The sequence below is a fragment of the Molossus molossus genome, unplaced genomic scaffold (assembly GCF_014108415.1).
Source record: "Molossus molossus isolate mMolMol1 unplaced genomic scaffold, mMolMol1.p scaffold_m16_p_8, whole genome shotgun sequence".
NCBI classification, from domain to species: domain Eukaryota; kingdom Metazoa; phylum Chordata; class Mammalia; order Chiroptera; family Molossidae; genus Molossus; species Molossus molossus.
The window spans coordinates 27414720-27427468 of record NW_023425402.1 but is presented as its reverse complement, the minus strand read 5'-3'; the positions used below and the strand labels follow the sequence as shown (position 1 = coordinate 27427468).

The 12749-nt window shown below is 39.7% G+C and overlaps 1 protein-coding gene across 1 annotated transcript in view; it reads right to left on the bottom strand.

The window, feature by feature from the left end:
• PRIM2 (DNA primase subunit 2) overlaps nucleotides 1-12749 on the bottom strand; it is a 278782-nt gene that overhangs the window by 91648 nt on the left and 174385 nt on the right. Inside the window, exons 9-10 of the mRNA XM_036249061.1 lie at nucleotides 5362-5434; nucleotides 2055-2240 (exon numbers count right to left, since the gene is read on the bottom strand). Of these exons, the coding sequence (XP_036104954.1) occupies nucleotides 2055-2240; nucleotides 5362-5434 (259 nt within the window). The remainder of the gene's footprint in view (nucleotides 1-2054; nucleotides 2241-5361; nucleotides 5435-12749) is intronic.

Genomic DNA, 12749 nt, shown 5'->3' with positions numbered 1-12749 from the left:
TAGAAAGGTACAAATTATTTATTGATTTCCTTTTGCAATAATTTTTTAAGAAAACTTTTACACTGCAAAATGAAAATCCCATTAGAAAAATATTTTCAAACACACAGGTTTAAAAATAACTAAACACTGATAACATTTACACATAGGCCATCCCAGATATAAAAAGGGCAGGCTAGCCCAGCCAGTGTGGCTCAGTGGTCTGAGCGCCACCCCATGGACTGAGAGGTCCCGGCTTGACTCCCCATCAGGGCACATGCCTGGGTTGTGGGCTCTATCCCCAGTAGGGGGCGTGCAGGAGGCAGCCGATCGATGTTTCTCTCTCACATCGATGTTTCTATCTCTCTCTCCCTTCCTCTCTGTCTAAAAAAATCAATAAAAACATTTAAAAAAATAAAATAAAGGCGGGTCAGTGAACAGGTGCGCAAGTCAGAGGCTCGTATTCAGAGCAAAATTTCCCTTCTCTCACTGTCCTCTTCCCCTCTCAGTGCACAGCACAGACCAACTAAAATGCTTCCTCAACTCCTCTCTTTTCACTTCAAAACCACGGCCTAACTTTCTCACAGTTCATAAAGATTTATATACTGTGATGGTTAATTTTGGGTCAACCTGACTGGGTCATGGGGTGCCCAGACTTTGGCCAAACATTACTCTGGGTGTGTCTGAGGGTGTTTCTGGATGAGATAGCACTTGACTAGGAGGCTGGGAGGACAGACCGCCCTCCCTGGTTGTGGTGGGACTAAGTCCATCCTTTGCAGATACTACGAGAACAAAAAGGCTGCCCTCCAGTGAGTCAAGGCTGGGAGGACAGACCGCCCTCCCTGGTGGTGGTGGGACTAAGTCCATCCTTTGCAGATACTACGAGAACAAAAAGGCTGCCCTCCAGTGAGTCAAGGGGTACTCCTCCTGGCTGCCTGCCTGAAGCCGGGACATGGGTTTTTCCCCGCCTTCGGACTCAGGCTGAAACACTGGTTCCCCTGGGCCTCACGTCTGCCGGGCCTGAACTGGAACTACTACGCCCGCAGCTGTCCCGAGCCCGCAGCACGCTGACTGCAGATGGCGGGACTCACACGAGCCATTACTTATAATAAATCTCCTTTAATACACACACATTCTCCTGGCTCTGTGCCTCTGGAGTACCCTATACACCTACCTACTGAATATATCAAATTCCTAATAAAATATCAAAAAAGTATTTTAAAGTCGTAATATATAACATCAGCGACAAAGCAAGATACATAGCTTGATGAGTGCCTAATTTAAAACCTTTCCAAACAGCCATTCCATAGCATGCATCAAACTTTAAAGCTGTCTCCAGTTTTCACCAGGTAATTTTATTACCTGATGAACATACACAGAGGACATAATCAGACCTATAATCAAATATTTATGTGCTCGGGATATCGGTTGCAATAACATTTATGACAGAGTCAAAGAGACAAGCACAAGACCGATAACAGGGACACGATCAGCAAAATCATCTCACTTTCAAAGGGTGTGATGTCATGCAGCCAACCCAATGATATTTCCGTAAACCACTCAGCAACACGGGGAAATGATCATGGTACGATATCAATTTTTAAAAGTGGGGGAAACACAGTGGTCTGTAGCTGTCTAGACTACAGAAAAAGGCTAAAATGTTCACAAAAATGATTTCTGAATGGGGAAATGGCAAGTACATTTCTTTTTTTATTTCTCCTATTTTTCTATAATCAGAATGTACACAGACATCCCTACAGAAATATACTCAGAAAGCAATTTCAGTCTTGTCACTGGCCGCACATCTCCAGAGGAGACTTCATTGACGCATTACTTCACACCTTACACTGCTGTTTCAGTCTTCCCCCGGAATTAACTTAACTCCCCCAATCTTTTGTTTAGCATCTATTAGATCCTACTCTAATAGAAACGTGAGTTTCTTTTTACCTGAAAGAAACTGTAGACATGTTTATCTTTTAGAATTTTTAACTACATTTCAGGGGCATATTCAAAAACCAGGCCTTTTAGTTTCAGACCAAAGTAAACTTTCAGTTACTGCTCTGACGTTTCAAAATTACCTTGTCTGGATCCATCTTTCCTCTGATAAATTCTTGCTTCCAAAACTGTAATGCCTGCTCCAGGGTCAGACCGATGCCCTTCAGGAAGAGGCCGTACTGCATTCGGCCTCCGTGGCGAAGGTGGTGATTGTCCCGCAAGGCTTTGTGCAACTGACGCATGCAAGGCGGAAAGGATTTGGTACAAAGCTACAAGAAAAAAGTTTTCAGTTATATGGAAGAGTTACAAAGTCACTCACAATATTTGTTGCAAATTCTATATAATTGTCAAATTCAGTCTAATTGGGATAAAAACAAAATATTATAAGGATTACTGTCTTACTATGATTACAGATAAACTCTTAATATTTTTGTACTGCTTACATGATGAAATTATAAATATTTTGGGTTTGGGGTTAAATAAAATATAGTATTAAGATTTACTTCATTAATTTATTTTGAATTTTTTAAGTTAAACTTTTTCTTTTGAGAAACTGTAGATTTCACATGCAGTTATGAGAAAAAGTACAAAAAGATATCATATACCCAGTTTCCCCCAAAGGTAATATCTTATAAAACTATAGTATATTACCACATCCAAGATACTGACATTTTTATAATCCATTAGTCTTAGATTTCCTCAGTTGTACTTATATTCACATTTCTGTAGTTTATTTAGTTTTAGCTAATTTTTATCACATGCAGGTTCATGCACCACCACCAAAGTCAAGATCCATCACCACAAGGATCCCTTGTGTTTCTCTTCTATAACGGCCCCTACCTACCTGCTGCACCCTCCCCCATCCCCTAACCTTTGGCAACTATAAATCTGTCCTCTATCTCTGTAATTGTATTATTTCAAGTGTTTTAGACAAAAAAAATCAGATAGTATGTAATGTTTTGGGATTAGTTTTCTACTCGGCATAATTCCCACTAAATTTATTTTAGTTGTTGCAAGTATCAGTAGGTCATTCATTTTTTATTGCTGAGTAATATTCCACTGTATGGATGAACCACAATTTGTTTAACCATTCACTTGCTGAAGGACATTTGAACTATTTCCAGTTTGGGGTTATCTCAAATAAATGAATGTACAGGTTTTTATGTGAACATAAGATTTAAATTCCCTGGGAAAAATGTTTAAAAGTACAGCTGTTGAATGACAGATGAACTTTTAAAATAACCCAAATTTGTAGAACACAAAAATAAGAGAAATGGTTCTCAAAAGAAATAAACAAATGTGTTAAAGAAATCAAGTTAAAAGAAGGAAACTACAGGTCTTTCCTTTGGCCTCAAAGATAGAAATAGCATTGCCCACTTTCAATTTAGCTTTTTCATTTATGGCCTCAATTGCATTCTCTCTGACTTTCTCAAATATTCTCCTCTCAAGACTTAAATTCTCACCCCCTCACATATTCCCCGGCAAGCTCAACTTGACCGGTAAACAGGAGCCGGTCTCACTTTGCTTGAGGCTGCTGCTCCCTCTAGTGGCCACCCCGTTTCTTCATCCTTTCACAGTGCCTACTAAATTTTTTCCATCCGTAACTTCTTTCACTCAGGTCCCTATCCTCACTCCGCAGTACTACTGGCAAATCTTCTATGTGACATTCTCGTTCATCCATACTATTACAAAATTATTTTTCTTAGCTATTGTTCTAATTCAAAAACATCAACGAATATTCGACATCCTTAATATGAACATACAAGTTTCCCTCAATGTCTGCAATGAACTGCTTTTCAATTATATGTAGTATTTATTGGATGCTTTAGGTAACAAGAAGGTGAACAAAACATAATTTTCTCTGTAATTCAGTAAGAAAAAAGAAACAGCCACCATTACATTCACTATTATACAAGTTAAACACATAATAAATTATGGGCTCCAGCAAGGGCACAAATCAAGTGCCATGGAAGCACTGTGACTGTCTTTGCTATGCCAACGCGCACACCTTGCTCCCGCCAGCTGGTCATTCCACGGTCACACGGCCACGTTTCCTCCCAGCCAGGTCTGGTAGAGTCTTGCCACTGCCCATCTACCCAAGGCCAAGCCATTCGTCAAGACCCAGTGAGACCAAAGCTTCTTTTGGCACAATTCCTTGATTACCTTTTACTCATTCAATCACCAAATATCTATTGAACACTACTGTGTGTAGAGCATTGAACAAAGAAGTCAAACACCCCATTGTTAAAGGTCAATGAAGGGAGAGGTATTTTCTGTTTTATTCACCTCTGTATCCATAGCACAGTGGCTGGTACCTAACTGATGGGTTCAATATATACTCCCTAGATGAATGAATGATTATATTTCTGTATCTTCCTACAGTAGCCAACCCAGTTCACATTTGCTGGTGAATGTGATAGAAACAGAATTAAATTCCAACCATTCACATAATATAAACACAATCATATGGCAGGGAGGAAGTATTAGAGATTTCAAATCAGCTGCATAAGGTGGGCAATGCTATTGTTACCTTTAGACATATAATAATTTATAGCTGCTTTATTTTCCATTTTTTGGATAAAGTAGAAATGCAATTATGTGTCAAAGAGAAGCCCTACAGATTATTGTAAAGTATGCTACTTTCTCATTCTACTATGGAACCACAAAGCGAAATGAGCTGGCCATTAATCTAGAGGCAACCGAAGGATGGGAGACTATACTTAGTGTTATAGAATAAACTTTATCATCCCAAAATTCATAATGTTATAGTCCTAATCCTCAGTACTTCAGAATGTGGCTGTATTTGAATGTGGGGCCTTTAGAGGTAGTTAAAGTTAAATGAGGTCATGGGGGTGGTGGTCTAATTCCTAAGAAGAGGAAGAGACACCATGGCTGCATGCACGGTGCAAAGGCCATGTGGGAAGGCAGCAAGAAGAGGCCCCAGAAGAAATCAAACTTGCTGACACCTTGATCTTGGAATTCTAGTCTCTGGGACTAGGAGAAAAGACATTTCTGTTGTTTAAAGCACCCAGTCTGTGTTATTTTGTTACAGAAGCCCTAGGAAACGGATACATTTCTTATTTTCCATTTCTTCTTTTCTAAATGTAAACACATGAACACCATTTAGCTCTCATCATTTACAAGAATTCCCCTTTGGAATAATTAATTACATCCTGTTTTCATCAGAATACAAAGCATTTTCGGATTAATTCTGGCATTTTTATGATTTAAAAAATTATTTTTATAGCAAATAGGATTTCCTTTAAAATGACTGGCAGGCAAAGAAATAATATTCTCTCCCAGTCTTCCCAGCTATAAGTAATCAAGTTGAAGGAAATCCGTGCTTCCTCCATTGACAAAGGTCTAAATGTAAAAGGCTGTGATGCTTACCGAGTCTATCTGATCTAAAGAGATCTTCCCAGCGCTGCCCTGGGTACTGTAATCTTGACCAGTGTAGGAATGACTAAAGAGAAAAAGAAAAATTATTAAAATGAGATTTGTAAAACATTCTGGATCACATCAAAGGGCATTTTTTATGCTGATATAAAGTCAGAATGAGAAAACATTTTACATGTAAACCTTAGCAAAACATAGCTGAGTGTTTTCAAGGTATTTAATAGAATACACTTAAGTAACTTTTTAAAAACAGTACAAGAGTAGAGTGGCAGTCTGGCTCTCCCTCAGTGCGAGTCTAGCATGCCACTTCCATTCTTAGAAACACAATGCAAACTGCTGCTCAAGTTCAAACCTCTACTACTGATCCTTTATTAACAGCAGAGCAAAGAAGAAACTGGAGCTTAAATCAGGTGCAATCACCTACCAGTGGCAAGTCCCTCAGCCTCCCTATCCTTGGTTCTGTATCTGTCAAATGGAGATAATAAGGCCTGCGTTGCAGTGTTGATGGGAGGTCTGAATTGAAATAACTTTCCATAAAGTACTGCAGGGGGAATATAGTCAGTAACACTGTAATAACTATGCATGATGTCGGGTGGGTACGAGACTTATTGGGATGATCACTTCATAAGGTATATACATGTCTAATCACTATATTGTACACCTGCAACAAATATAATATAGTATGTCAACTGTACATGAAAAATAAAACAATTATTTAAAAAGATCTGACCTATACTAATCACTGTTTATTAAAATACATAACATCTGAATAGCACTTTACATATCCAAAGTAAATCTATAGCCTCTAAATACATCCTCAGGGCCCTGAGAGAGCGCTTTAGTTTTATATTGGACCCACGAGGAAATGGAGGCTCAGAGGTGTTGGAACCTGTTAGATCAGAAACCAAGTCCGCAGTGCAGTAAGGAACTCAAACCTTTCGACCCCCGATTCCGTTTCTTCACATAAAATGATGTTTCATAAATTTTTAACTTGGTGTATATATGTAACTGTAATTTTTCATCTCCTTACATAGCACCATAACCACGCCCAGTGCCATAAACACTGACTCAGATGCAGACGTTCAGATGTGACATGGCGAAACCAGCTGCGGGGTTACATAGAAACCACAACCAAACCATGATCCGGGCAGAAACCACGGCTGAATGGAAACCTGGAGGAAAGCATCATTGTCACCTCTACCTTCTACCTGGTCAGGAAAGATCCTTGCTGCTGGACAGTATAAATATACACACTCAAGATGCTCTGCAGAAAGGCTGTTGTTCCTACAATCAACTGCACTGACTAAACAATGGGAATTGATGGTGAAGCAAAACTACGGCACAGCTGGGGAGGCTGCCGCCACTGGCTAGGGGACAGTGGGGTGTAAATTTCCCCCACCCTCCTCTTTCCACGGGCTAGGATGGCCTAAAAGTGACGGAGCAGGATGAGAGGGATGCCACGGAGGGTGTGAACGGCCCCGCACTCCACTACACACCTTGCCTCTGGCACACGTATCTCTCGAGTAACAAATTTCTGACAATTATTGTATCATCGGATTATATCCATTCATTCACTCGCAATGGTTCCATGGCATATAAAACTCATGCTAAGTTAAACTGACAGTTGCCGTTTAATTTTAATATTTTACATTTTAATATAGAGCAAAACCAAATAATTGAGTCAGTGGAATCCTAAAATAAAAATGGGTTCCAGTTTCCGGGCATCTGACGGTGGAGCCAAGAGGCAGCAGGGGCGACGGAGACGGCAGCAGGTGCGCCCGAGACCTGGCCGGCAGACCGGTGCATCCCTTGATCGCCCTGATCTGCACTATCCTAGTTTGTAAAATAGCATCACTAATGCCAGGCTTGCCTAACTGCCAGGAATGCTGGTGAATTCAATGAAATAGTATGTTCAACGCGCTAATTATATCAGTAAATCACATTCCAGTACACAGAGCAATTGCAGCCTTGACCAATTAAGTAGAGAAAAATCAGGACGGAAAGGGGACGAGGCACAATCCTGCAGAGGGGCCACCACCCGGTTGGGAGGCCCTGGGCCACTCACTGACCCCTACGGGCTTCGGCTTCTTAGGCTATAAGCTGATTGTAATCATCTTAACAGGACTGTTCAGATCAACAGATGAACGAACACAGAAGTCCTCTAAAAATGGTAAAGAGATGTACAAACATGATTACAGTTATTGAGTAAATAAGTCAGTGGCTACCACAGGAAGTCTCTCTCGGCCCAGAGTAATGGAGCACGCTCGGTACAAAGAGAAGATATATAAAAACACACACATTTGCCTGGAAGGCGGCGTGAATGCTTGTCCCTCAGCACCTTGATAAAATATGCAAAAGGCTAAGTTCCGAGGGAAAAAGTAAAAAGAAAGAGAATGGTAGCAATGATTAGTGCAAAGGCTTTAATGGATATAAGTAACCACCAAGAGGATATAAAGAAACTATATAGACATCATATTTCTAAAAATATTACTAACAGACAGGAAGGTGGCCACCAGCCAACCCAGCGAGGACAAGCATGGTGCCCCTGGGAGGGAAAGTGACAGAAATGAAGACGGAAAGCTTCGCGATTAGGAATGAGATTTCTCCTCTCATGATCAGAAGGGATAACTTATGCACGTCTTGGTTAGAAGGGTTTGTATATCACAGCTCTTTAATACATATTTGAACGAGTTATGGATAGATGAGGCTGAGGTGGGGGAAATTTTCGGGTATAACACTAGAAAGACAGGTCATGAGAAACATCGTATCCAGTATTCTGTAGGCAACAAGGAACCATGAAGGGATTTTTAGGCGAGAATTCACACGACCAGGTTTACACTTGAGAAAGAACGCAGAATGAAGAATGACTAGGAAGGGAGAGACTGAGCAGCAGAAAATCAGTTGGCAGAAGAATGTACTGCGATATTCCAGCGAGAGGAGGTGGGGGCCTAAATAAAGCAGTGCCAACAGATGGAGAAAGGAAGGCAAGGCAGGAAATAAACAAAGAAACAAGTAATGCTGCCATAAAAGAATAACGATCCTTACGAACAATTCACATCGGCTCACAAAACTGGACCTCTGGCTTTTCCTTGGAAGTGCCAAGGGATGTTACTAAACGAGACTCCTAACAGGCACCTGGGGAAGGGAGGCACCTCCCTGCCGCGCTCAGAGCTCGGCGTCAGCTTTAGTTCACACTGCTTCCAAATGGATGCAGCTGCTACACTAATGAACTGTCAAAATATATTGTCATTTTCATGATTGCTAAAAAATCAGTTTTACGAACGAGCATTTCTTGCATTGGGGAAACATGGAAATAGTAAGAATAATTTTTAAGCAAAATCATGTCTAATTGGTTCAAGAGATAGACAGATACATATATAGATATATCAGCACTTGTAAGAGCAGCAGAAAGTAGTGTTTTCTGTCCATTTTAAATAATGTTATTTTGAGAAACATTCACTGTCACTTATGTACAGTTTTTTTAAAAGAGGGACTCGGGAGGTAGAAGAGTTTTTCTGCTTCTAACCTTTATAAAAGAATAAATTGAGATGTACCACAAGTTCCATTTTTTCAATACAGCAGACCAACAAATATTCTACCGGGCCATAAAATTCAAATCATGTCACTACTAACTATTTAGCCAAAGATAAAGAGGAATGTTTGACCAATCAGAGAAGCCTAAGAAACAAATGAAGATTTGACTTTAACTCTGTTTGGCCACGAGTGTGAGAAGAAGAAAGGTGAGCCAAACTGTGCACCAACTGTCACCCACAGACCTGGTGGGAAGGGACTGCAGTGGTATACTTGGCATTCTCTAGTCATAATTTATCTTTTATTTGCTAGGGTATCAGGTAAAAGGCACTAAGGATAAATGTTATAGAGATTTTTCTCAAGTTACCAAAAAGCCAGAAAAGTCGTGAAAATAAAGAAGTGATTCAGTGAGTGGTCAATTACTTTAGAATTCCCTCTGAACATTCTAGGAAGAATATAGTGTACTTTTGATAAAATGTAACAATTACTATACTATACCAGCAAAATTAACACCTTCACTAAACAAACAACCCTATAAATGCATAAAACCCAGGATAAAAGTCATTAGATTGTCAGACTGTCTAGAATAGACATTTTCCCAGTTGCTGTCCTTATCTGGATATAACAGATTCTGATTAGCAAGAAAACAAAACCAACCAAAATGCATTCAAGCGTCCCTACATCCCTGCATCCCTGCGTGGCCCCTGAATCGCTCAGCACACACTCATTAAGCACCTCTGTAACCAAGGAAGAGTCACAAAGTAGTGCAGAAGCCTGAGGTGATGCAGGAGTGCTACAATGCCCCCCACCAGCCCAAAGAGAACAAGGTCTCTTCTAAGAGGGTGGGAGGAGGACAGAGCAATGTGCAGCATTCAAGGTTCTTAAGCAATGAAACGACACTGAATAGAGAGTTACATGCTTTAGAAACACAGACCACAGGATTCTAGAGTGTTATTAGAATGCTGTTGGAATGACTGACAGCACAGCCCAGGCTGAACAGAGAAGCCTGTTAAGCCAGGAGGGAGAGGTGACTTGGGGGACAAACAGGGAAGACTGACATGAGAAGGTGACAGTCAGTGAGAACGAGGGTCTGGAAATCAAGTGAAAAAGTAAGAGATTATAGTCAGAAAATATTTTGAATTTGAAGGCTTGGCATTAGGATGTGATGATCACATAAAAGTCAAAGGCCTGATTGTTTTGGTATTTTTATCATTGTCATTGAACAATTTTACATGCATTAAAATATTCTTAAATTTTGACCAGGTTCATAAAAGTATGTGATTTGAGTTTATTCAGGTTGCTGTAGGGGTTTAAAGGTAAGTATATGATAAGAAGGTGACATTTTGGAACAATAAAAGTCTATTTTTCTCAGAATCTGGAAAGTTAGCACACATCAGATGGACGGGCAGAAAGAAATAAGCAAAACCAAGGAAATTCTAAACTAGAGTTTATAGATGAAGAGGTGGATTAAGTGGCAAAAACAAACAAACAAACAAATAAACAAAAAACACCACAACAACAACAACAACAACAAAAAACCAAGCAGAGGCAAGGGGAAAATTCTGCAATTAGGTAGGTATGTCCTGAAAGGCAGATCTGTAAACAAAAACCATTAAAATAAAAAAGCAAACTGTAACTTCTATCTCCTTTTGTAATAACATAGTGCTAAGTTGCTATTTTAATAAAAATTTGAGGCTTTGTCAGTTTAAAACCTTTAAAAACTTAAATGTGTGCATGGTAGCAGTTTCCAAGAAAACAGAATTGTGCAATTGTGGATAATAAACCCTTTCCTGATACAGAAATAATTCAGTGTTTGTCCTTGCTTATGTTTTTGTTTTGAGGTGCTGGTCCTAAGTTACCTAATCTACTACGAGAGAACCAATAATACTCAAATATATAAAAGCATCTTCTTACTGTAACATTTGTTCAATAAACTTACATGCAACTTAATTAAAATTCTGTTACATCTGAGAAACTTTTCCCTCCCATATTATCTTGCTCATTAAACAGTAAGAGGTAAGCAAACTAGGTTTCCAATATAGTTTTAAAAAATCACAGTAAACAGAAAATTATAAGGCTAACCGTTTCAATATATTAAAAGCTGAAAGAAAAGACGACTTTGAAAATACCCATAACATATTTATGTAACCAAATTAAATTAAAATGATCCTATTTTAAATCCAATTAAATTAATCCAAAGAGGTGGGGAGGCTGAGAGAGAACTGAGACAGGAAGGCATCATTGATTCATCCCATCCCCAGGGAACTCGAGTTTCCCAAAACACTACAACACAAACATCTCATTCACAGAATAAAAATACAGTGGGTACATAAACAGGTAAATCTGAAACAGAGCTATCTGCACACATCTGACCTGGGAACCATCTACTCCTGGTCTTCATAGACACAAGTGAAATTTCAGTCGTGCTCAAGGCGCCACAGCATCAATGTGAGCACTTAGGTACTCAGCAGGGAATTCTTTCTGACTGTCGCCACGGAGAATTCAAAACAAAAAGAAGAAATTATATGAAAGTGCATTTGTGGGTCTCCCAGCAAGATTAGCTGGTTAAGAAAAAATAATACCCTGTTCATGCTGTGGCACTGATCGCGGGAGCATCACAGCTCGGCTCCGAGAGTGGTCGTCAGAGCCCCGCTGCAGGGACAGAATGCCACAGGGTGTAACTGACAAAATGAGAGCGCACCAGCCAGCTTTGCAAGGGGGATTACTTCTCCAATCATCTTCTCCTTTTCTGGCTACTGAGGCAAACTTGAGGGAATAAACAAGGAGCACTGGAATAGTTGCAATGGTTTAGGAGTGAGCAGCAACTCTTGAGTTGCGTAACTTTCTTCCAAGTCCGAGTTGTCCAAGGCAGTCTTGGAGGCAGGACAGAAGGGAGTCGGAAGGGGATCAAGAGCACAGCTTTCAGAATCCACTAGTCAGGGGCTTGCACACTCACTGTGTGACTTTGCAAAACCTCTGAATCTCTTTCAGTGTCCTCACTGGTGAACAGGGATCAGAAAGGGGATCATGAAAGCTCCTCCCTCAGAGGGTTGTCATGAGGACCAAAGCAGATGTCTGTAAAAGAGTTTATCACATTTTTGTTCACTCAAATTGTAATCATCATCATCTGGGCCTAAATTTATTGCATTTAAGTGTTTTGGTTGTTGTTTTTCTTTATTCTTTTTTTTTTTAATCAGAAGTGTGAGTTTATTAATTAATTTTTGTTACAGATGTTTCTCCTTTATCCCCCACTGATTCCCCCCTCCCCTTTATTCTTAACATTTACCAGTTTCTTCCTTTGAATATTAGAGAAAAATGTATTTCCTACCTTCTTTATACTATCACATAAAATATTTAATCTTGAATTTGGAGAATTTAGGTGTCCCTGAATAACCTAATGATCTCAAAAGGTTTTATCCACACTTACACTCTGAGGAAGTCTCCAAAGTATAAAAATCCAACCTCAAATATTTCAGTCTCCATTTCAATAGAGATTTCAAAGGAATCCCATTGTGTAGAGCGGCGCTGTCCAATGCAGTAGCCATTAGCCAAATGTGACGACTGAGCGCTGGAAACGTAGCCTAGTGTGAATTAACACGTCCAATAAATGTAAAGCATGCACTGGACTTCTAAGACTTAGGATAAAAGATAATGCAAGACATCTCATTCATGACTTTTCATAACCATTACATATTGAAATTATATTTTGGATAGGATTTAAATAAGATTCAAATTAATTTTACTTGAATAATTACATATGTAGCTCACATCTGTGGTTCTCATTATGTTTCTACTGAACAGCACTGTTGTCAAGTGAGGAGGACTCACAGACACAAGGCAATCAGATGATT